Here is a 25243-nt window from a genome sequence, read left to right as displayed (position 1 = left end):
ATTCTTTAAAAATTCTTCTTTATTTATCACCACAAATTAATATCTCCGGTCTCTGTCCTTATTACGAGAATTCATGACTCAAAAACAGGTTAATGGATCGTGATTCTGTCAAGAGGATTGGATTTCCAAGAAAAAAATAATACTAATTACAACAATAATTTTAGCTGTATAAAAATCTCACGCTCAATGTACGTCTTGAATGAAAGGACGTTGTTTTAGCGTACACTGGTCACGTACATTTCCCATACATTCTCTCACATAACTACGTAATGCGCGCAGGCTGATGTATTTTAGGAAGCTGTATGCGGGTTGAATACCCATTTCATGACATAAATTGTACAATGCTTTATTGATGCTCTCATTTTCCCAAACCGGTCCACTGTAGATACGTTTATATGCAGCAACAGGGGTAGGTAGGTGAACTGGAAAAGTGGATGTGAGGTGTACGTTAGGTAGGCGTTCATTGTAGCTTTGTCCTACACGTGGTGTGAAACACACAACGTATTCTTCACTAATTGCTTATTTTGTTGACTGGACGTCCCCAGCCCTTCCTCTTCTCGTCTGTTGGGTGGCTCCGTTTTTTCGTAACTTCCGTATCTGCCGTCTTATATGTTTAATGTATTTATCTACTGATATATTTACACCTATTTCTCCGATATATTTACATCTTGGTATTAGTTAATTCTCAGTGCCAGTAACAACAGTGGTCTCGCTTCTGTTGCTGTGATCTGTCTATTACTCGCCACTTGGCTACCTATACAGTTTCTATCCAGTGACAAGTGACACCTCGCACAGTGCCATGGGTCGCTGCCTATGAAAAGGCAACCGACATACAGCTAGCCTTACAGGCATGCACGACACCAGATCTGGTAGGGTCGTATTGCAGACTGTATTCAAGGAACTATAACGACCTTATAATTTTGAGGACACTCGCAAAATTGATCTGTCTGCAGCCGTAACGTTATAACCTGAGGATGTGGCCTGATCCATATAATACACTTCAATTTCCAGTGGTTCATACAGTATATTGGGTGGGCTTCCGAAATGGCATACAAAATTGAAGTATAACAGCTACTAGCGCACCCTGTGGTTAAAAGTGTGTGTAGTATAGAGGGCACCACGGTACAGCTGTTGTTGCCTATAATTTTCATTGATTCATATTCAGATCAATCTTGCTAAAAGTTTCACAGATGTTATTTTTATACACGTAGACCCTAATACATGTAATTTCCGTCTGTTGCTTTGGATCATTCTGAAAAGTGTTTTGAAATAAAGCAGTACTGCCACTGCATGTATTAGCATGGCGACATGGGGCAAAAGGCGAGTTTATATTATCTTACCAGTTTTTAAGTATCCTATCCAGGATTTTACCGACAAATCTAATTGAAAAATTGGCAGCAGATAAATCTATAAAATGGGTACTATTATAATTTATACTTTCTGAATTTTGAAGGATAATGAACTTTTTTTAGGATATGCAGACATAAAAATATGTCTTTGAAACATCTTCAAACGCAGACGGTAGGTCTACACTGGTACCTTGAAGGCCGAAGCTTTTATTTGTCTTAATGAGTGTTGAGTACTTTTTTATGTAGGCCTATCTGGCTTCCCCTAAGGCCACACTTTTTTAATTTTATGGATGACATCCTGCGCGCGCACGGATTTTCGCCCGTTCTCCAAAACCCCCCCCCCCCCCCCCCAGCACCCAACGAAGTCGGTTGTCGCAAACGTTGTTATTGAATTTGCAAGGAAATGAGCTTTCTGCGCATGCGTATTTTCGCCACGTGGAAATGCGGCCACTTTGCTGTCAAATTCATCTCTAGGATTACTTTCAAATTACACAACAATAAAAGTCATAAAGAGAACGGGCGCCATCGTTTTGGATTGGTATGCCATTGATATTGGGCATGGAGATATCACCTTTTTACAATTGTGCGAAAGGCTGGCGGCGGCCGAAACATTTCTGTGACATTCTGTATAAAGCAGCACATTAATACCAGGTTTTCTGTAGCGAAAGAAGGGTCGACAAGGGCGTCGAGGTATTTGGTGGGCTGAAGGTCGGACAGGCCACCTGACAGTTTAGCTGCTTCGTGTGAGTTGAAGTTGACAAAATGGCATCGTCTGAAATGACCTTTAATAGATTTGGTAGTATTAAGCATATCTTTGCATCATTTTTTAAACATTTCTGTGAAGTGTTCAAAATGTTTTTATATTCTGAGAATACAAATAAAGACACACTGTTTGATTGATATTTTTTTTATTGATTGCTATACCAAATGAATGCATGAAATAACCTTAAATAGATTTGGTAATATGAAGTATATCAATTCATGACTTTTTTTACATTTCTACGAAGTATTCACAATGCTTTAATATTTTGAGAGCATGGATAAAGACATATTGTTAGTTTGATATGTGTTTCTGTGGTTAAATTTGTGTTTCCAGCTGTGTACTGACAGCATTCCTTTACTTAAGCAGTTTTTTTTTTTTTTTGGACTGTTTTTTTTTTTTTTCGCCCTCTCGCACCGATTTTGGGGTACTCAGAGGATGTCATCCATAAAAATAAAAAAGTGTGGCCTAATTAGTAACATGTGAGTATTCTGGAAATTTATGCATGACGAAAAGCATATTGTTATCCAATTATAGTAACGTCAAACGTACTTTTCCTTTTCTAGTTGACAGTTACTCTTTTAAGAGTTAAAACCAATGTTGCTGACTCAAATCAAAGTGTTTTATAGGGAACGTCTGTCTTTTAGGTAAGGAACTAAAATAATATTTTTGTTATATGTTTATATAAGTTTAAAAAAATGAAAGCAACCAAAGCAAATGTAGATTTTTGGTAGACAGTTTGATATCACTGTCATGTCAAGAAGTACGAAAACAATTCTCTCTCTCTCTCTCTCTCTCTCTCTGTGTGTGTGTGTGTTTGTGTGTACACCTGACTGCTGTAAGGCGCCCTATAATAATCGACCCTTTCACTATGATGTCATTCTGGACATAGTGTCACAAAACGTCTAAAAACGTTAGTTGTCTAAAGTCAGTTACCTCACTCAACAACAGTTGAATTAAATCGTACAGGCGCGTTTCGCTGCAATAAGATTCCATGAAAAAAAATCACTGCATGCTTACAATTATAGACAAAAAAAAACTGACTGAAGATTATTTGTGAAATAGAAAGTCGAAGTTAGAAATTAACATATGACACATTTTTAACACCTTTTCAATATTGCAGCACGAGAACTGAGAGACGACTTCTTTGAACAACAAGATGGTTTCAGACAAGTGTGAAGATGAAGATGAAGCTGAAGCTAAGGTTGAGCCCCATCCCAGTATAAGTCTTCCAGAGATGGTGCTGGCTTCATCTCTGACGTCATTACCGCACGCGGTACAGAGCAACACAGAGCAAATGAGGAAAACGGCACGTGATTCTAGCCATTGTGATGACGTAGACAAGGGGTGGGCGTGGGTTGTCATGGCAGCAGGGTCATTGTCTATATTCCTGACAAATGGCATGTCCTACAGCGTCGGTAAGAATTTAGAATGCTTTTTGATGTTGACAGTCCCCTATCCCCCCTCACACATACAGGGACGTTTGACATACAGGACGCCAAAACTTAACTTTAACTTAAACAATACCGCGTATTAGGGATGTTGACAAAATAAAAACGTACACATTGTATAAATCATGCTTTTCTTTTCTTGGTTTTCCCAGGGGTGATGTATCTACCAATGCTAGAGACGTTCAAAGAGGGCGAGGCCATCACTTCTATGGTGGGCTCGGTATTCATGGGGCTCTCCATGCTAACAGGTGATTCATTTTCTGAAAATTGATCTTTTAAATGATTCATGTTTTAATGGGCTTTATGAGGCATGGCAGACACAAACGCTCTCAGCACTATTAACTCATGGTCATATGGCTCGCTCACTCGTTTCATCAAATTACGCACCTGTGAACCGTAAATGTGCATGGCGAGTTCTTTGTGCTGCGTATTATTGCGGATAATGCTGCGTGCTCTGTATTCTAACAGGCGCAATTTTGCCAGCATTCTCCATGTATCTTATATAATGCATATGTCAATACTGTCTATATCTATCCCATATAAAGCGTACTTACCAGCATTATCTATGTATTGCATATAGTGCAATTGTCTGTATTCTTAATCTGTTCCATACAGGTGTATTTGCCAGCATTCTCTGTGACAAGTTTGACTGCCGCAAGACATGTATTCTAGGCGGGTTTCTGTTCGCTGTGGGGATGACCTGCAGCACGTTTGGCACCAGTTGTACCTATCTCGTCATAACATTCGGAATAATCGCGGGTAAGTTACGTGGGGGTAGTTCTGGGCAACGTATGTTAGATAAAGGTATTATTCCTGTGCTTAAAAACATCACAAATCATACAGGGCATATGCTACATAAATATACTGCAAAACTACATGCTTTCAAATTCAGTCCTTATAAGCTATGGAACTCCTCAAATAAAAGTACCATATGATATGGCGGTCCAAATGTTTGACCAGATATTTAGAACCCAAGTATAAATTTAAAAATTGGTATATACTATCGAATCAAAGAACAGGGACGGTCCCCCCAATGACTCGTGAAAAGTAGGAAATTGCTTTTTTTCTCCTCTGGGAAAATTAGATATGTGCGCGAAAATCGCGAAAAGGATACCAGTTAAATGTAATTTATATTTCTGTTTTGTCTTACTGCACTCAGTTTAAATCACGTGCAAGAACGTAGACATCGAAACAATTGCAATGGCTTTTTTCTCTGTACTACACTCAGTCATGAAATATGTATGTTTGACTTTACTTTCAGTTTCAGTTTGTCACAATTATTTGCAGTAAACAGTTATCGGGTTACTCTTCTTATCTTCGTCCAATAACTCATTCTCTTTTTCTGTTTCAGGCACAGGGATGACCTTTGCCTATACGTCCGTTCACATCAGCGTGTCCCATTACTTCAACCGACGACGGCCATTTGCACTCTCGGCTCTCCATACTGGCGGTAGCATCGGGCAGATCGTCTTTGGGCCTCTCACACACGTGTTTATTGATATCTACACGTGGAGAGGGGCGTGTCTGTTACTAGGGGCAATCAGCTTGCATCTGGTGGTAGCAGGTGCTCTGCTAAGACCTCACCGGAACGAATATCTTCACAAAGAACGCAAAAGGGCGTCAATACTGGACTTCGGACTTTTTAAAAACATTCCCTTTGACTTGTTCCTGGCAACAGTACTTTTCATGTGCGTTGCCTTTGGGATGGTGTATCTTCATTTCCCCGCGTATTCAGTTTATAACGGTACCTCGGAACATATGGCGGCCATGTTGTTATCCGTCATAGGGATAACGAGTATGTGCTTGAAACTTTTAGTAGGTGGCGCCATGAGCCACGACTCTGTGGATATCTGGACTGTCTTTACCATATGCAATACAATCACAGGGCTACTGACTGTGTTTTCGCCAGTCTTCATGAAGGGTTTCTCCGGACAGTTGGCCTTTGCGGTCTTATTTGGGATGTACACCGCACCTTTTGTGATTTGCACTAATTCCCTTGCGGCTCTGTATGCGGAAACCAGCCAACTTGGGTTTGCCATGGGCCTCTTGGCATTTGCTTCTGGTATAGGATTGTTCGTCGGACCAGTAATAGCAGGTAGGCCTGTATATAACAATAAGTAATAATGGCCATTTGAAATATGGAGGGGGATGGAGGGCAGGTTTGTGCGACAAACAGACAGTCTATAACATGCTTGCCGCGAACATACCCCTATTCCAGCCTGGCTTGCTTGAATATAACCTTGTAACATGGACATTTGAGGGAAAATCCCAAGACCTTTGTCTGCAGTAAGCAACACTCCACCTTCGTTCATCTTCTCCAACAATGACGTATTTTACATTCTAAAGCTTTAGATGACCAATTAATTGGTTGTAAATATGCCTTCAGATGACTAATATAAAAGACGCGGTGGATAAAGGTATGTCTTCTTTCATGCAAGAAAGATGTGTATTACTGTAATACTGGATTACGCTTGTCATTTGCAGGCATTGTATACGGCAGGACAGCCTCGTACGCCCCAGCAGTGCAATTGGCGGGTAAGTTTATCAGGGTTTTACAAATTAAAAAACGCCAAATATATAAAATATGCAAAAAAAAAAAAAAAAAAAAAAAAAAAACATAAGGTTTATTCTCATAAAATAGTGAAAATGCCGAACACTGTGGAATCTTTTGAAATTAACACTTGGAACCATTTTCTTACAAATGCATTAAAAATGCCAATTAGGACCTACTTAGTAAAATCGAAATTACTTTTTTTAGCCCATCCACTGAAGCTATAAAATTTTACAAATACATATACGCCTAACTCAACTCTAAGGCAGTAAATATATCATGTCAGTTTTCTGAAAATTGCATTGTATTTTTTTAATCTGATGACGTAATCCTCTGCTCTGTGACAGGTAGCTGTCTGCTGGCTAACACCGTGCTGATGTTTCTGGCAGCGATATTTTCACAGTTAAGGGCGTCAAAGAAAGATCCGCAATCCCCCGAGAGCAACATGAAAGCAGAGGACGAACAAACATAAGTTAGCCGCCTTAGTCCTTTACATTAGTTAGCCCAAGGCCACACTGATTTAATTTCATGGATTACATCCGTGCGCGGCAAACGTAGGTGTCCCCGTCTTCGTCAAAATACATAAATATAAAAGTACCCGGGTCGTGGTTGTAGATTGGTATGCAATCGACACTGGCGAGGGAGATGCCACATTTGCTAAACTGTACGAGAAACTGGCGGCGGCGAGCGACCATCGTCCATACAACTTCAAAGACCTCCTGTCTAGAGCGGCCCACACACGATTCTTTTGCAACGACGAGAGCAATGGGAAGGGAGTTAAGGCATGGTGGCCGTGAAGGGGTCTCTTGTATTTTTCTTTGTTTGTATAACACAGAGATGAATTGTGACTCATTAATATTCTCAGTGCGAATAAAACCATGTTGTTTGTGTAATATACTGTGTTCTGTGGTTCAGTTTGTATTTCTATCTCTGCATTTATTTAATTAAGCAGATTTTTTTCATCCTCTCGCGTAAGTTTCGGGATCTCCAAAGGATGTCACCCATAAAATCAAATCAGTGTACAAAGCAAGCTGGGGATATTCAAAGGGTGTGGCAATTTTTTGTTGTATTACCCGTTGATGTCTGAACGTAGAGAAAGCCAGTGCGTTTCCCGAGGTATGAATCACAAGGCGATCACGGTGAAGGGTGATCAACCAAAGGCGGTTTATTTAATCGGAATTACTGAGATCTTTTTCCAGCTCTACGTCATCCACAGATGTTGTGCTACCCGGTCTCGTTTCTGTGCATTTGACCTTGACCTTGACTAGGAACATGAGTAAAGTACTTGCAAGAAGACTGCCACCTAAGACAAAATGGAGACAGCACTAAGCTTAGCAACATTACTACAAGAAACTGTCTATCAAAACATTAAAGAGAATGTTCCTGACATTATTTGGTCTTAAATAGCACTTACCGCGCAAGAAGGGATACCTTTATGTATGCACCACAAAACAAGGGAACGTTTTGGTCGCGTCACTTAAGCACACATTTTGTGTAATGTTTGCACAACTGCTTCACTTCACTTTCTAATAAGTGTTAATTTCTCTCCATATTAGATAGTGTATATTATGTATATGTCAAATATTCTGGGTATGTCAAATTATAGTCAAACATAATACAAAATGAGTGCATTACCTATGTCGCTCAAATGTTCACTTTTCTATGAAATCGCCCAACAAAGTACTTTTTTAATTACAAATCTAACATTATCTTCACTACAGACTATTTGGGGTAATCACTGCATGTAACCTTCGACTTATACCAGCAAATTAAATTAATTATATTTTTCAAACTGTCTCAATATACCGAGGTGTTATTTCAGAGGCTCCATTGGAAACGGTTGGCGAGTGAGAGAAATAAGGGATAATCTTAGGAGAATATCCATGGTTTTTGTGTTTCTGAAGCCTTGTTTTGTGCAATAAATATCAGTTGTAATTTACAATTTAAATTGTATTCACCAGCATAACTGTATATCTACACCAAAACTAAAAGATAACTTGCTGCTAGTGCGACAAACACATTTTGGTGAACTTATCATGAACGCAATGTAAATCTCAAGGGGCGATTGCGGTAGTGGTGACAATGTGAGAGAATAGTGACATGCAATCGCAATTCAAATCCCAATTATTGTTTTTTTTTAACATCTTTATTCTCAAGAGGGTTAAATATTGATACAGTATAAATAAAGGTGGCAATTCGCCTAGGCATTATATGCTCACCTTTGAAATTTAATAATAATAATAATAATAATATTCAAGAAAAAGACGGTGACGAGGACATGAGTGGCATTAGAGGGGAGTGAGGGACAGGGCATTGGGGGAAAGGTAATTATGGGTGGGGGGGGGGCAATTATTGTTATTAATACTTATAAGTGATACTTACATCAAATGGAAAAATGAACCAGGTGCTATGAGTGAAATATATATATATATATATATATATATATATATATATATATATATATATATATATATATATATATATATATATATATATATATATATATTTTTTTTTTTTTTTGTGAAAAATTGGATGCATGTGTCCCTAAAATGGCTAAAGGTGGGTTTAACCAGGGACCCAATCTCAACGAAACGCTCATTCTGCATAGATAGATCCAACTCCACGGGGAATGCAATTAGATTAAGGTTGAAAAAATAGACCAAAAAGTTCCAGTTGTCAATAGCTATAGAAAAAAGATTAAGGGACTTGACAGAGCCAGCACACTTTAACGGGAGATAGGTGGTAATATCTATCACAGCCCACATTTCCCTGATGAAGTTTCAGGGACCATTCCCAGACCTTATTGTACTAACTGTGGATAGATCTATCTCCGAGGGGATTGTCGCTAAATTGCACTTATCTTAAGCGGCTTAGATGTCTGTCACGCCTACTGAAGGTGCTAGGGGGTAATTAATTATCGTTTAGCAGCTTCAGTAGAGAAACCCCTCGGAGATGGATCGATCCTGTTACATCGCTCTAGGAATGGGAACCAAGTTTAACTGTCAGCAGACAAAATCAGGCCTTCCCAACTACCAGACTCGGCACCTACGGGTCCAGAATAAACCGGTATATCTGACCACACTACCCGTTTTCAAGGTGTGTCAGATCGCATAAAACAGTATCATACCCTATCACAAATCGCGCCTCGTTTTCGTCAAGTAGGAGTCGTATGAATACAACAGACGACTCCCTCAATCAGGGGGTGGAAACGCGCGACTTATATGATTAAGACGAGCCTAGCCGTCAGTACCGGTTATTGTTTTGTGACCTTGAGGAGCAATTAAGTTTGGTCGTTGCGGCACGCATGAACAGTAGTTGAACTACCACACCTGGGTCTTTTGTTTTTGACAACTGTTCACTCGTCATCGAGGCGCTTGTTCAAGACTACAGGCTGATATCTACTAGTACTACCAGTGGCTTCATTAGTAACGTTCCCACAATACTTAAGTTTTCTGTCCGTGCGTACAAACCCTGAAAAAGGACAGCCTCGCTGACGAGAACAATGGACGTTTCTCACCCCTCTCTAGGATTACCCCTGCCCTCAATCTCGTCCATCCCGGTAGTCATGAAAATATTTAACCCCCGACAGAATATGCTTCCGCTATCAAAATTAGGTCTACTTTTCTAAATTAATATATAAGTTTGCAAGTTCTTATCTACAAAACATCATTGGCTATGTCCGAACCTAAATTTTATGTTAAAAATTGCGGTACTGTCAGATTTTAGCATAAACAGAGAAAATTGCAGCAGCGCATGAATCTAGATGAGATGCACTACTTTCCAACCCCGCTTAGGATCATTGCTATCACATCACGCACCAGGCAAAATCGGTGTGGTGGCTGATACTCTGTAATGCGATCTGACACACACCTTGAAAACGGGTAGTGTGGTCTGATAAACCGGTTTATACTGGACCCGTAGGTGCCGAGTCTGGTAGTTGGGAAGGCCTGAAAATATTGGCTGGAAATATCAGCAAGCATCCCCGTGGAGTTTTATTAATCTAGATAGAACGATGGTTTCATTGGGAATGAGCTCTTAGACCAGACCTTACCTGCTGTTTGCATCGCCTTGGCGTAGGCTCCCGTAAGGCTGAATATCAGACCTAAAGAAAAAAATACATTTTCTAAATTTTTATCTCTGGTACATTATTATAACCTTGTAATCTATTGGTGACATGAAATTCTTGCGTTATCTGGCAATCCATGGTTTATATTAACACACAACCCATAATTCATTTTGGAGACACATTTCATACATGCAAGATGTGTCATGCACCGTATATATTTGCCTTTCACTGTTGTAAAAAAAAGAAACTATTCATTAATACAACACATAATTCAAGTCTGGCAGAGGGGATCTAAATGACAATGGCCTGCATTTAATTAACTTTTCATGACCGCGTTCGTATTTATTTCAAAGCATTTCTTCTTTAAACGGAAAACCTAAACGCTTCAGACTAAAGTACCGTAGACCAGGTGGGAATCGGATCATGGTAAAGTTTACACCTTAGATACCAAAACTTTAAAAAATACTAAAACTTTAAAAATACAACTTTTACTGATATTACAGCCAAGAGTTCGGGACGTTTTTTTATACACCTGATATATTACATACTTTACCTCCTAGTAGAGGCCCGAAGGCGAATCCAATCCCAGTGGCACACACTAGCACACCCATAGCGGTCCCAAGGTACTCCGTCTTCACCGTCTCCGCCACAATAGCTGTATCCCCTATGAAGAAAGGTATGGTATAGATACCAAAAAACACAGCATAACAAAATTGCCCAATATACTGACCCACAAATAATGGCAAAAGCAATGTACCTATTCCAACGATTGACTGGCAAATTGTACATAAAGTGAAGCCATCAATATCCGGGTATGTCGTGGCCCCGCCCACAAGGGGTTTGAGAACGAGGCTTGTGATGCCAATAACGGAGAGCAGTCCCGCGGCTTTGTGTTCTGAAGTTCCGGATTGGACACAGTACGGTACGTAATGAACCAGTAACATGCCCGTGACGGTCGTTACACAAGTGAAGTTTAGTATAAGCAGGACAAAAGACCTGTCTCTCAACAGCGCTGAACTGAACCCATGTTTTTCTCGACCCGAGTGCTCTCTATGCTGCTGTTCATATTTATGCGGTCGCAAAAGTATTCCCATCGCAACAGCATGTAAACTGAACGCTGATTGGATGAGGCAGACCCCCCGCCACGTGTAGACATCTAACAGGAAGTGGGAGAGCGGCCCCCAAACGAGCTGTCCTAGACTCGATCCAACGTGAACCATGGAGATGGCAAACGGTCTTCTGACATTGAAATAGTAGGACAAGCTGATGAGTGATGCCGTGTACATGAGAGTTCGACCAGAACCTGAAGCGGTGACATTTACAATAATGTAATCAACCATAAGAATAGACAACTTTTCCAATGATCTGAAATCTAAAAATGAGAATTAGATTTATAAAATTGTGTGATTCCTTCAAAAGAGCAAAGACCTGGGATACAAATGGAAAGGTGTAGATGTAAGTCCTACTTCAGATTTTCTTATATTACAAGTACAGTACAGAATATCTCAGGTATATCAATATAATAGTAATAATATTAATAATATCAATTGATTAGCTTATAATGGAGCACAGAAATACTCATCATGTTAATAATTGGTTTATCCATGATTGTCTGACTGGTGAATAGCCTTGGGTCAAAACTAGACTTAATATTTCGGTCAAAGGTTCCTTTATGAGTTTACAGGTGTGTTTGTACCTGCGATAATTCCCATTGAAATTATGAGAAAGGTACAACTGGTGGCAAAAGTGCTGCAGCCCAGTCCCACCGCGGTCGCCACAGACCCGATAACACACGTCATACGGCAGTTTATCTTGTCACAGAGGACGCTGGCTAGTATGCCTGAAACAAATAAAACTTATACATTTTTTACTTGAAAGTTGCATGGCTGAAAAATGATGTATAAATAAGTTAATGTCATTGTCTTATACATCCAATGATTAATATCGATCTGTTATTGCATATAAAGTATGGCCGTGTAGAAAAGCAACGGTACTTAATCAGGAAGATGTAACATCTAGTACCCAGAAATTGGATTTTACAAAACACAATGCCAATGTTATTATCACCTCCGCCAAGGAGGTATGTTTTCACCCCGTTTGTCTGTTTTTTTTTTTTTTTTTTTTTTTTTTTTTTTTTTTTTTTTTTTGTTTGTTTGTCTGCCTGCCATCAACATTACTCAAAAAGTTACGGACCGATTTTGATAAAATTTTCAGGAACTGTCAGAAGAGGGCCAAGGAAGAGATGATTAGTTTTTGGTGGTGATCCGGATCAATCAATAATCAATAATAATCAAAAATCGCTGCCTTGGCGGAGGTCTGCGCTCTCGGGGTGCTTTTCTAGTCTAGGAGTATTTTTGTAAAAACTGATAAGCTTACCAGCGAGTTGTGAAAGTCCTATATAGATCGATCCCACCATTGATGTCATCGTTTCCCCTTCATCAAATGTTTCCAGAATAGGAAGATAAAACACGCCTATGTGAAAGAAAATGAGCATTTATTAAGTAAATGGAAATTGGAGGATTAAGGACGCTACGTTGAGAAAAGTTCTTAATGAAAGTAAGGCGTGAGTAGTAAGATATTCATAGAATAGAGCTTTAAAAAGACACTAGGCTGAACATATGAAGAGATAATTTTCAGACGCGATGTAATTTGACATTGATTTGTGCGTTACAAGTGCCGCCACTTACCAAACGTGTACCCGTAACCATTGCTTATGAAAAACGTGAATGCCACCGATACCATGACAACCCAAGACCAGCCACTGTCAACGTCATCACGTAGTGCTCTCACGTTGTCATCTTGTTTGTTATCCTGGGTTGGGGCCGCAGGTAGGCCTACGTGGGGCAGAGACTGTATAGATGAAGCCAGAGCCAGATTTGGCAGCCTAACAGTGGGAGACGAGTCGTTCATGATGGACTGATTCATTGGTGACTGGGAAGTTTGTCCTTCACCTTTGTTCTGCAAATAGGGCCTAACAGGATGAGATACGTTGGCTTTAAAAATGCGTGAAATAGATCATATGAACATTTTTCAAGCAGTAATTAATCCACAAGAACATTGTTAAAACCGAGTCGTTTCGATACTGTACTAGTCTCTCTCTCTCTCTCTCTCTCTCTCTCTCTCTCTCTCTCTCTCTCTCTCACACACACACACACACATTCTTACACGCACCATAACCCACTCTTTTAAACTGTGTTACCTGTGGCCTTAGACGGATTTCCTTCAGTGTATAGTAAATATATCAAGACATATACGTACTTACCCCAGTGCCGATATTCTACGTCCACTACAGAAGGACAGCGATACGGTACATGTACTTGTAGATCACACAATCATAAATGTTACAAAATGTTAACAGTATATTAAGCCTCTTCTCCCTAGAGCTATCCTGTCTCATAAAACTTCTAGACGTCCTGGTGGGCTGTATGAAATGCAGGATAGACTACTGCAAGACCACAAAGCCGCCAAGGTCGGTTCGTTGCCTGTCAAGTCTGTCTGTTGATATACTGCCAACCTGGGCCCCGTAACTCGAAAGCATCGCGTATTGCGAATAGCGATATCAAATAGAGGCTACAGTGTATTATATGGGACGAGTATGGCCGAGTTATGGAATCGAGACGCTTGCGCTCGGTCGCAATGCGCGATGCTTTCGAGATGCGGGGCCCTGATCACATATATGTTTAGGGCGCCTTTTTAGTTAGGTCAGGAACACCAGGTATTCTCCTGGTGCATATATTCATATACAGCTCTTTGCTTAATCACTCGCCGGGGACGAATTTGTAGTCGTCAGTGCGATCGTCTGTCAAGGTGCTTTTAAAAAAGTGTCAGCTCGTTCGTGGTTCGTCTTTCCTTTACTTCACACTGAAATGTGATTCATGATCAGGCTCGGATACAAATGGCTGTCGACTGCATGGGCGCCTTGTCTTTTATGCGTGCTCTGGTATTATTTAGACCGACATCAAAAGAGGCTTTTTTAACGGCGTCAGCACTGGATTTCAGTTACAGAGCGTAGGAACCTCTCCCCCCCTTTTTTCTAAAATGATTCAATGGATAGCCATACCGAAAATCGCATATTGGTGTGAATACAGTGCGGAGTGCATGTTATCATCCACTGACATAGCGGTGTTTCTCCGTATAAAAGATCATATTTATAGGTTAATTTAAAGTAATGATCAAGAAGAACCAGGAAGAGGAGTTTCATGCTAAACTTGTTAAGACTCCAGTAAAAATAACATTAGCAGCAATCTAATGCTGACAAATTCTAGTTTAATGTCACTTTAAAATACACCGAGAACGTACATGTACTAGTAAACAGGTGGGGTATGGCGCTGTGTTTATTACGTCATTCAGACTACTGTTGTGAACGCTCTGTAGTCATACACACATCGACATTCACATGTTGTATTGCATCCAGGTCTGTCACGATATTAGGTACTGGTACAGTGTATGTCAAAATATTCGACATACACGATTCGTAAGCTAAATCAGTTTGAAATTAAGACTGAAAATAGAATCAGATGCATACAAAATGGAACACGATCTATTCGATGATTTGAATAAAATGGATTTGAAGCGGACAGAGTAGAACAAGACAAATCTGAATTCATGTAAGCTTACAAATTGGCATAAGTAAGCTCAACGTGAAATAAATCCGAGAAAGACAAAACTTGGTACAAATGTAGTACACAGAATTCATATCTTGAACTGTGTCTCTGCACAATGTAAAGGACAACTTCCTGAACCTAGATTAGAAATAAAAATGAAACACTTCACGGCGTATGTATATTAATCCTAGTTATGTGCAGATGGTAAGAGAGGAATGGATTGTTATTGCTATAAATCTAGAAACACGTCAATATGTGTAAAATTATGATAGCAACACAGCGTTGCATTATTAACGAAACGTTTCAATCTACAAAACAAATCGACAGACCCGCATATTAGTACGTATAGTGTGTATTGTGCGTTGTTTAATCGGGTATAGGGGGTTATCCAAACTGTACTCTGCACCGTCGAGCTTCACATTATCCGAACAATGGATTGGCAAAATCTTCATTGAGGTTGCCAGGCCACAGTACAACGACAGGAATGTGACTGAAAGTTTAACCAAACAACGACATTCAAAGAACAGTTTGACATCACTTGGATTACAACCCAAGCCTGTAGCTGTCAATTTGAAAAGGACAGATTCTTTTTTCTCAATAAGTGGACCTTAGCCCAAATAAAGAAACGATCGACAAAGAACCTAGATCAAAATTTTGTTTTAGAGAAAACCTTCACTTGCCAAAAGGGCGGTTCTTTCGAACCCCCGTCCTTCACCCCCACCCCCGCCCCCGCCCCACCCTCCGTCCTGTATGCGCCAACTATGTCATGCGTGTTGCATGTTGGTCTAGATATCAGCATTGCTTTAGCCCGTGTAACAACAGTGGTAGTCCTAGGAATGGAAGTAGGGGGTCCCATAAGAAAAACAGAGGTTAGGGTTAGTCAGAGTATTAGGGTTACATGTGATAAATACGTTTTTTCTTTGGTTTGGGTGTGCATTGTTCCCACTTTCCAAAACCAGTACTCAATGTTTTTATACGAAAATAAAAAAGTACCAAAAACCGTTTCGTAAAAACTTGGATTGTCCGTGCTCGTTAACCAACTTAACAATGTTGGCTGGCCTTAATGCTGAAACCAGTGACGTATTCAGAGGGAAAAAGGCCCAGAACAAGCACTGGGGCTGTTCAAGGATATTCCATACCTTTCATGTGGCACCCGTGACTCAGTGCTCTAGATACGCCACTGTCTGAAACTGGGCTCTGAAGATAACACTGTCACCCCTCTCTGCTATAGGGAACATTTGCTTTTCTTCGTGTCTAAGTAATTTACAGTTCAGCATGCGAGATACATGTACCCCAAGGATAATCTAGAAACAACACAGAGAGAGAGCTGTGATCCTCACAGGGAAATGAATAACGGAATTGATTCCGATGATTTAATAGTTTTATGTAATTTTTATATTCACCACGGTGCCCATCCTGCAACGCAGGATATCACCATACAACACACGATATGACGCAAAGCGTAGTCTAAATTTAGTCATTCAATATTGCGTAGTTTGTTGATTCTCTATTGATAAGAGAAGAAAAAAAAGAACAGGCATGCCTACTGTGTATAAAGGGGTACATGTCTTATAAAGCTGCCTCAGGGAATCGTTTCCTTGCGGGCTTAACGCGATGAGCGGCTTGAGATGAGAAGCACCTTGCAGAAGGTACAACCATGGTACATGTTACGCTGCTAGCGTGGCCAACCGGGTTAGGTCCGCTGCGACAAAGAGACCTTGGAGAGTACGCACCGTATTGAAAAAGTGTGTTCTGCATGGGATAAATACACGGTGTCCTACTTTTTGTGAATTCAATGGTCGTATGCAAAGTTGTGCAGCTAACTATTCATTATGTGCCAAGAAGGCATAATATTGCACAATACTGAATCTATTACTGTAACTTGTTTCTGATTTGGAGTGCACAGGTAAGTGTTCGTCGCTAAAGTTTATTGCAGGTTAAGCAAACTAGATGTGCTGCACTTATAGTGACTAGGCGTGGTATCTGGTTTACTTTGTCCAGTTGATGAAGACATCGGTAGTAATAGCTATAACATAAATGATACACATGTATATTGCCAAATGCACTAATAACAACTGTGCTTTCATCCATTCATTTGACGTGATAAATTGCAGCGGATAACTACCAGCATTTTCAATACATATGAAAATAACGTCTTATTTCGGATAGAATCTCCGGGCTCATTTTTTAATCAAGGTCGAGAGTCTATATTGGTTTACTGCATAGCGAGTGTCCTTATTCGGGTTATTTTATATTGCGTCTCGTTGTATAGGCCTACGTACCTAGAGCACGGCGCAGAAGTACTGTAGCACGTAACCTGGGTGGCAATAAAACAAGGGACAACCATTATTCACTTTTTAGCGACTGGTGTTCCTGATATTAACCAAAGGCCCTCCTTTCTATATGCACGCCGATGCATGCATGTTAAACATGTATATTAAGTGTATCTATTGCTAGTGTTTCTTCCTCGTTACCTGCTGCTCGTCACTTAACTTTTATGGAAACGTCATATGTTTATGGTAAAAGATAAAAAAGGAAAAGTGTTGTCCTTTCACTTAATTTTGAAATGCCTAATCACCCTTTGGTTTCTTGTCCTTCTTGCGTGCTTACCTTGGCCTATTCTCAGTGCCTCCTTGCGGTCCTTGGTTGCCACAAGGGCGTGATGGATTGCGCTCTCTGTTGCGAGTCTTGGCACAACTAGCACAATGCTGCGGTCACATGGCATTTTAATCGTCGCCTTGAGCAGTCTTTTATGCTCCGTTCACATGAAAAGTCTATTTTTTTAAAATCTATTTTTTTATTCGCGGTATCTTGTGATCACGGTCTGTGCCCTGAATATCCCGCGGCGTAATTACTGGCAGCGCGAGCCAGTTACTTCCAAAGCTGTAATTAATTCTCGGCTGCGCTCGGAGTGATCACAAGATACCGCGAATAGAAAATAGATTTTTAGAAAATAGATTTTTCATGTGAACGGAGTCTAAGCCATGTAGTTGCTTTGAAAAGAGGTTGATAAACACCTGTTGCACACAATATAATACTGATTTTTATTCAAGTTTCGCAAAATATTGTAGTAATAATCTCAGAAAATAATTATAGTGGATAGATAGATTCATTATTTGATAGTGATACTTGTTATTTTACATAAACGCAAAGTACGTATCTCTGGTAAAATGGTTGAGATGAACATCTTATAACGCTCTAGTAAGTTAACGCTGATACCTGATCTGAACTGAGACTGGTCTTTGGCCTATGGCCATCGCCGGCACTCGACCTGGTACCTCTACTTGCTCTATATCGGTATGCAAACACACGTGGGGATTAGGGTCTTGATCTCACGGTGAACCATTCGTTAATCTGGCCAGGTCTTCCGTGATGTCCACCGGCACGGTGCAAGGTGATCGTTCTGGTAAAGTGGGGGTCCTTGGGGAAGGAGAGGGAGAAGAGGAGATGAGAACAACGGGCACTCTCGCCTATTTCAAATTCTATTGTGCCCCCCCCCCAAAAAAAAAAATGGTGTATCAAACATAACGATACAAAACAGAGGGGGATGTCTATTCCAGTGTCCTTATTTCATATTCTAGTCAGGTTATCCTCAACCAGTGAAGGTACTGTTTAATCATTTCTTAAACCATCTCAGGACAAAGCCCTATTTCCGTCTGTGCTGATACCGGTGCATGTATACGGAGGATAAAGTATGTACCGGCATATGTATATGAATGGGACTACATAAATACGAGGATAAAGTATGTACAGGCATATGTATATGAATGGGACTACATAAATACGGTGTGAGTTTGGTCTTCGTTTTTGGTCGAGTATTGCCTTTCTCTGCAAAGCACGATTGTAAATTACACTGAAAAGACAGTCGACAATGCTCGTTAAAAAAAAGGAAAAAAAAAAAACAGCAACAAAAATTGTCATTCGAATCATGATATTACATTTAGATATTTTTCAGGATGATAAAAATAAAGTAACACAATAAAATGAAATAAAACAACATAAAAGCAAGGATAAAAAAATCAGTTTAACTAAAATAAATCGATGGCTGTGGATATAGTCATAATAATTCATAACCTGAACTTTAATTTACATCATATGAGACACATTGAGATGTGTGCTTCTGGTCGAGGCACCGACGCACGCACCTGTTTCTTGACTTGTGCCATGAAGGCCAATAGGAGAAACAGGTTCTTAATATAAATGTTTGTTATGTTTGACCTATACATGTACCTAGCCAAGGCCAGAATACCATGTCACTTAAATTGTGTCTGTAGGTAGATGTTCATCTCTTTAACTATAATAACCTCTATCGCTATGTTGCTTTCCACGGTTTTGGAGAATGTACTTGGATAACATGACATGGTCATGTTGTTTTCGTTCAACTTGTAAGTAAAGAACATAAACAGAGCCATTGGAAACACAACGCTAAAACCAGTCACACAGCAGATGCACTGCAAATCCTGTGTCTGTACACAGACACAATCTTCTCAGCCACCGCTGGAATGCAATCTCAGTCTGGAGGCCACCAGGCAAAAAGCACTCAGCCTCGGGAGTTGGCTCTTACGTAATAAAGCCTTCTGAAACAGATGCTCATGTCAGTAAACGGTCACAGTCTGTTTGGGAGTCGAGCACAATTGTTCATCGGCTTGGTAGTTGGACCTAAATGAAAATTATCAAACACAAACTGAAATACTTTTACACCGCTAGCTTGGGCATTAAAATAATAATAATAATAATAGCTATAAGCCTATAAAAGTAAAATGTGTGTTCTCTCAGTGTATTGAACTATTTACAATTGTAAAAAGTATTTTTAAACACTGTATAAGTAGTAATCCATAGTGATATATATATCTATTTATTTATTTATCTATTTGTAGTATAGAGGGCTAACAAATGTCACATAACTGTCACATTTAATGCTCGAATAAATTATTATTATTATTATTATTATTATTATTATTATTATTATTATTATTATTATTATTATTATGACTGAATTTAATTGCTTTTAAATGTGAATAACGTCAATGAAACGCCCTGTTTATTCCGAAGTCAGAATACAAAAGGAATGGCGTTTTCTGCGTTCAGTACAAGTTCGCAACAGGACACCATGGGCTGACAGCTTTTTTATCATTTACTCGGAGCACGTGGTTTTTGACACTTTTGGCATCCCGAGGCTTATTTTACGACCATTTTTAACTCGTGGTTCCCCCTTAAACGCCCAAAATCTCGGCGTTGTACAGTTTAAGCACCCTGCCTCTGCTTGGGCTACGTTAATGAGCACAAGGTAGAACAAATAAATTAAACTACCTTACATGACGCCATAACTATCTTAACGTCACCCTCGCGCCCCTTATTGCTGTGCACATTGAAATGAAAATATTGGTTGGCATATACATGTATTTGATTTGTCGTTCGATATCCCAATACAATCCACAGGTGAGTTATCACGCACGCGAACAATGCAGTAACCAAGCGCGCAGGCTATACTCTATAACAGGGGTGCATTGCAACATAGACCAAAGACCACTCTGTTAACTGTTTTCAGACAGCTGGCCCTGGTTGGGGCGAATGCAGGGAAAGTGAGGTCTACCTACGCATGCTTATTTGTCCAGTCAAAGCAACAGCACACAGGTAGGTTCTAATGTATACACAGCTAAAAAAAAGGTTGAATCATGTAAACAATCGGTATATGTGTACAAAGCCGGGGACAGATAGACCTAGATGTGCAGTTGAATGTCATTAGTCCAAAATGAAACGGAAAACGGATTTATTTATGAACCCCGTGCGTTTGACTGCACAGGGTCTCTTTTTTATCATATTTTAGACTGCATTCCCACAGATTTAGATCGATCCATCTGGATCGACCTAGCTCTCTGAGGAGTCATGCTAAATTGCTGTCAGCCGAGCGCACACGGAAGTTAATTTAATTACCCCCTTACAGCTTTTAGAAGGTGGGACAGAAATTTAAGCCGGCTAAGCTGACAGTAATCTAGTGAGACTCCCCACGGGGATGGATCTATCTAAAATCTGTGGGAATGCAGTCTTAGTGCTGCAAGTGTATATAAGCTTAGTGCGACGGTAGGCCCTACCTTAAAACATCACTACATGCAGTGCAGAGGCCAGCGCTAGTACGCCTAGTATGCACTTGCTAATAATTAAATTTACATTCTAAATTTACTTCATTTAATGTGCAGGAAGACGTTTCTTGGCAGGCTGGTTCTCCGGGTTACTTGGTAAATTTTCGAGAGACACCTTACACAGATGGAGCCACCTATTAATTCTAGAAACAACATGAGCGTTAGTCTTCCGAATTTGGTATTGGGGTCGTCTATTCTGTCTCTTCCTGATGTCAAGGAAGAGAAAGAAGATGTCTCGGCGTCATCTGAAGAAGAAATCCGCGGCCTGTGTGATCACGTGGACAGCGGGTGGTCTTGGGTTGTCATGGTAGCAGGAGCAGTGGGGCTTTTCCTTGGCAACGGGTATTTGTATAGTTGTGGTCAGTGATTTTTTTTTTTTCATTATCAAACAACTATTAAACATAAGGGGTTATTTTTTATGGTCATCAGGTCACAGTTTTAGTAAATTGGAGATTTTTAAAGAATTAAACCAAACACACTAACACAATGCTGCTCTTAGCAATATTTTGAACAAGTAGTGTTTCATATGGCCCTCCATTCAATCGATGGAGTCCCACTACCTTACCAAACGAATATGTCGTTTTAGCAGTATGGCCTGGTGTTCGTATATGAATTTAGGCTTCCAGACTGTTCCTAGGAACACAATGAATTGTTTCATTTTAGGTGTCTTCTATCTACCATTATTGGAGGATCTGGGTGAAGGGGACGTTCTCACTTCTATGGTGGGTTCCGTGTTTCTGGGCCAGTCAGTGATATCAGGTAGAGTGACGTTACTGACCGCATAGCCAAAGAAGCAAGCAAAGACCCTCCTGTTTTAACAGGGGGGGGGGGGGGTACAGTGCGCTTACCCTTTTCAGTTAAATTATTTATAAACAGTGGATATATTGATATGTTAACACGGTCTTGCCTTCCTCGGGGGACTTTGTTGCTAAGGTGACTCTGTTACAGATTATAAAGTTCCCAATCCCATTCACTGGGGCTTAGTATATATAGAGACTTTTTCGCTTGACTTGAAAAGGGTCTCAAGTATATTTTCTAATTAATTAACTAATTAATTAATTAATTAGAAACTGGGGCTATATACAGAACTTAATAGAGAAATTAATTAATAAAGTTTAATTAATATATATTTATATTGTTTTTTTTTTTTTTGGTCCTCATTTCCAGGCTTCCTGGCCAGTATACTATGTGACAAGCTGGACTGTAGGAGAGGCTGTATGATAGGAGGGCTGTTGGCCGCCGCTGGTCTGGTGGGGAGTTTCTTTGCCAGTAACTGTACTCATCTCATCATATCATTTGGGGTGTTTACAGGTGCAAATGATGCTGTTAAATCTTTATGTGAAGAATTACAGAAATACACAGTAATTCATTTTGTCGACTTACAAGTGTACAATCGCATTACCAGTGGTCTGGATTGCTTGACTTTCAATCATGAATTATCAATTTAATTTCCAGAATCTTAAGTCCGTGTTACACTTAATCGTATAGAGGCAAATATGAGTATCGTGTGTGAGGTTGATTACATGCACAACTTTTTATCAGCTTATGAAAATTAATGAACGTAACGATGCGCTGTTCATACGCAAGTTAAATTTTTTATCATACACCGCAAAGGGGTGAAATCATTAATTCACTCACAGTTGTATGTAAAAACGATTTTGAAATAATTAATTCACTCACAGTTGTATGTAAAAACGATTTGACATTCGATACTCACGCGTTCCTTTAAATGCAACAGTTTGCCAGCACCTTAATATATGCCATTTATATATCTCTATCTTTCTAGGTGTAGGCCTAGCATTTTGCTACCAAGCGGTTCATATCAGCGTGTCCCACTATTTCAACGCCAAAAGATCTTTTGCCATTGCCATCATGCAAATGGGCTCCAGCATGGGACAATTGGTTTGGGGACCGCTGACACACTACTTCATTGACATCTACACATGGCGAGGGGCGTTTTTAATGCTCTCGGCTTTTAGCCTGCATTTAATAGCAGTTGGAGCATTGTTACGACCCCATACAAATGAATACCTTCACAAGAAACAGAGGGGCGGTAGTGCCTTTGACATTGCGATATTCAAAAATATTCCATTTGATCTTTTGATGTTTAATACCACATTGGTCTCCTTGGTGCTGGGGATGTTTTTCTTCCATTTTCCTGCGTATGCCGTTTACTCCGGGACTTCGATTCACGCGTCCGCATTGTTGCTCGGCGCTATTGGAATAACTAGCCTCGCACTGAAGCCCCTCTTTGGAGCCGTCATGAATCACCCGGATGTTGATATGTGGACGGTTTACAGTATGTCGCAAACAGTCAGTGGTGTCGTGACAGTACTTTGCCCGTTATTCATGGTAAACTTTACGGGGCAACTCATATATGCTGTGATATTTGCTGTGTATACAACACCCTTTTTCACAGCTCATGCAGCTATAACTTTACAAAGTGTGGAATCGAAGCATTTCGGCGCTTCAATTGGGATTTTGCAGAGTGTAGTGGGACTTGGTTTTTTCTTTGGACCCATAGTTGGAGGTACGGCTATACTTGTCTACTAATTTATATTTGAAACAAGCAAAATACTTAAACGCAGAAAGAAAGACAAATGACAGACTTATGGACGCACGGAGTTTTAGGATTATATAGAATAAATGGCTAAAATAGATAACGACATAACCGTACGAGCAAATAGACAGGCGAGTAAACTAACGGAGAGAGGAGGGAAGAGTCAGTAGATTAATTAACGAAAAAGCATGATTAAATAAACAAAAGACAGGCAGGTAGACTTATTAACCAACGAGTGATGTAACATCCTGGAATTTTCACGATCATGTAAACTTCTAATATATATGCTTTAAAACCAAGTGGTATGAGCACATAGCTGTCCATTGTGTTAATTGTTGTCTTATTCTGTTACAGGCTGGACCTATAGTGTGACTGGGTCGTATGCTTTTGCCGTGCAATTTGCGGGTAAGGCTCGTCGTTCAGTTGCTAACCACAATTAATATAACTTTTATTATACTATATATCTTTAACGACGGATCCCATTTTTTATTTCATACTTGTATATAGATGCCTTGTCGGAGGTCTATATTCTCTGAGTGCTTTTCTAATTCAAAATCCTCTAGGTGTCAGGCTGTGCCCTGAGGTATGATACATAAACGTGTTTTATTATATTATTTTTCAGGTGGGTGTCTTCTTGTTAACACACTGGTTATGTTTGCAATGAAAGCAGCTTCCCGTGGAAAGCACGGCGAGGATATTTTAGAGGATAACAAATTCAATGACGTCACTTCCTGTCACAATAGTGATATCCATACTACTTCACGTTGTAGAGGAGATGTCCATAGGCTAAAGGCAGCGTCTCATCTGGATATTCCTGTCAAATCTGCACATGCTTATATTTATAATACAACCACTTAATTTTTTGCTGTAATATTGTGTAAAAGGTCAAAAGTTGAACCTTATTTTATAGCGCACACGTTGTTGTTCTCCAAGGTTTTGAAGTAAACATCGTGAATCGTATTTTAAAATTATGAGTGTTGAAAAGGAGGCATTTTGATATGTGTGTCATGCAATCTATTCTGCAAAGAAAGTATAGTATATAACATGTTCAGATAAAGATACAATCAAAAATAAAGCCTTTTATGTATTAACCATCGTGGGGCGGGAAAAGGGGGAGGTAAATTGAGGGGAGGGGGGATCAGGGGATACAGCATTTTATTTTCATTTTAGGCACGTGACCCCCCCCCCGACCCCCCCCCCCCCCCCCCCACCACCACCACCACCATTGCCACCAGATTTACATGCATAAAGTCCACTAGCGTAAAACAGAAATAGTTCGTATATACAAAGCTATCTCCTTAAATACCAAAGAGAGCACTTGCAACAAAGGTCATCATCTTAATCCTTCAAGATAAGGTCTGGAGTCTGTTCATATCTTTCATTTATTAAATTTTATACCAATGCCTCATCACCCGATATAAGTCCTCCTTAAACAAACAGCGCAGGTTAATGCACGTATAATGCACGTTAGATCTTTACATTGCATAATACCTTTCTTGGAAACGTTAAGCAACTTCTTCTTACAATTACCAGGAGATATTATTATCCATAAACATGGGCGTCCGCAGAATATTTTCCGGGGGGGGGGGGGGTCAAAGTCATTGAAGGGGAGTTAATGATTGGCTGGGTTCCCGCAATTAACGTGCCCGTCAAAATTCCAGGGGGGGGGGGGGGGGCGGGGGTCAAGTGACGCCCATGTCTATAAACCCACTTTCGAGTTCTATATTTCAGACTTTTACCAAAACCACTGAAATTCACTAAT

The 25243-nt window shown here is 40.0% G+C and overlaps 3 protein-coding genes across 11 annotated transcripts; 2 read left to right on the top strand and 1 right to left on the bottom strand.

Moving 5' to 3' along the window:
- The first annotated feature begins 35 nt into the window (after positions 1-35).
- LOC106158260 (monocarboxylate transporter 13-like) lies at positions 36-7004 on the top strand. Of its 2 annotated transcripts, none has more exons than XM_086995513.1 (8): positions 36-409; positions 2676-2756; positions 3233-3527; positions 3713-3808; positions 4176-4319; positions 4912-5655; positions 6045-6095; positions 6459-7004. In XM_086995513.1, exons 3-8 carry the CDS (start codon positions 3269-3271, stop codon positions 6581-6583), a joined length of 1419 nt encoding a protein of 472 aa, XP_086851639.1. In that variant the 5' UTR covers positions 36-409; positions 2676-2756; positions 3233-3268; the 3' UTR covers positions 6584-7004. The 2 variants fall into 2 exon arrangements, with proteins under 2 accessions (XP_086851639.1, XP_086851640.1); XM_086995514.1 differs by having other exon boundaries at positions 36-1521.
- On the bottom strand, positions 6398-15472 carry LOC106158261 (monocarboxylate transporter 13-like). 3 transcript variants are annotated; one of them, XM_086995516.1, is made up of 7 exons: positions 13440-15472; positions 12865-13148; positions 12554-12649; positions 11874-12017; positions 10731-11480; positions 10163-10213; positions 6398-7414 (listed from the first exon to the last, which is right to left on the bottom strand). In XM_086995516.1, the coding sequence occupies exons 2-7, from the start codon at positions 13100-13102 to the stop codon at positions 7281-7283; spliced, it is 1413 nt and encodes a 470-aa protein (XP_086851642.1). In that variant the 5' UTR covers positions 13103-13148; positions 13440-15472; the 3' UTR covers positions 6398-7280. The 3 variants fall into 3 exon arrangements, with proteins under 3 accessions (XP_086851642.1, XP_086851641.1, XP_086851643.1); XM_086995515.1 differs by having other exon boundaries at positions 12865-13135; XM_086995517.1 differs by having other exon boundaries at positions 10731-10841; positions 12865-13135.
- Positions 15473-16283: 811 nt separating this feature from the next.
- Positions 16284-24611, top strand: LOC106162849 (monocarboxylate transporter 13). Of its 6 annotated transcripts, none has more exons than XM_086995678.1 (8): positions 16284-16687; positions 20330-20415; positions 20983-21280; positions 21585-21680; positions 22089-22232; positions 22708-23451; positions 23836-23886; positions 24104-24611. In XM_086995678.1, the coding sequence occupies exons 3-8, from the start codon at positions 21046-21048 to the stop codon at positions 24337-24339; spliced, it is 1506 nt and encodes a 501-aa protein (XP_086851804.1). In that variant the 5' UTR covers positions 16284-16687; positions 20330-20415; positions 20983-21045; the 3' UTR covers positions 24340-24611. The 6 variants fall into 6 exon arrangements, with proteins under 6 accessions (XP_086851804.1, XP_086851803.1, XP_086851801.1 ...); XM_086995677.1 differs by having other exon boundaries at positions 16284-16526; positions 20979-21280; positions 24104-24610; XM_086995675.1 differs by having other exon boundaries at positions 20979-21280; positions 24104-24610.
- Positions 24612-25243: the final 632 nt, after the last annotated feature.

The sequence above is a fragment of the Lingula anatina genome, chromosome 9, assembly GCF_051362555.1.
Source record: "Lingula anatina isolate TDL-2025a chromosome 9, LinAna3.0, whole genome shotgun sequence".
Taxonomy (NCBI): domain Eukaryota; kingdom Metazoa; phylum Brachiopoda; class Lingulata; order Lingulida; family Lingulidae; genus Lingula; species Lingula anatina.
This window is presented reverse-complemented; position numbering and strand designations above follow the sequence as displayed.

Bases quoted from the DNA above. Each gene is read 5' to 3' on its own strand.
- LOC106162849 (XM_086995679.1), top strand. From the start codon at position 21,046: ATGGAGCCACCTATTAATTCTAGAAACAACATGAGCGTTAGTCTTCCG. The intron at 21,281-21,584 runs GTCAGTGATTTT...GTTTCATTTTAG, and splicing joins CGGGTATTTGTATAGTTGTG to GTGTCTTCTATCTACCATTA. The intron at 23,887-24,103 runs GTAAGGCTCGTC...ATTATTTTTCAG, and splicing joins TTTTGCCGTGCAATTTGCGG to GTGGGTGTCTTCTTGTTAAC.
- LOC106158261 (XM_086995516.1), bottom strand. From the start codon at position 13,102: ATGAATCAGTCCATCATGAACGACTCGTCTCCCACTGTTAGGCTGCCA. The intron at 12,018-12,553 runs GTAAGCTTATCA...TATTTGTTTCAG, and splicing joins AGGACTTTCACAACTCGCTG to GCATACTAGCCAGCGTCCTC. The intron at 10,214-10,730 runs GTAAAGTATGTA...TTTTTTCTTTAG, and splicing joins CTTCGGGCCTCTACTAGGAG to GTCTGATATTCAGCCTTACG.
- LOC106158260 (XM_086995513.1), top strand. From the start codon at position 3,269: ATGGTTTCAGACAAGTGTGAAGATGAAGATGAAGCTGAAGCTAAGGTT. The intron at 3,809-4,175 runs GTGATTCATTTT...TGTTCCATACAG, and splicing joins GGGGCTCTCCATGCTAACAG to GTGTATTTGCCAGCATTCTC. The intron at 5,656-6,044 runs GTAGGCCTGTAT...TGTCATTTGCAG, and splicing joins CGTCGGACCAGTAATAGCAG to GCATTGTATACGGCAGGACA.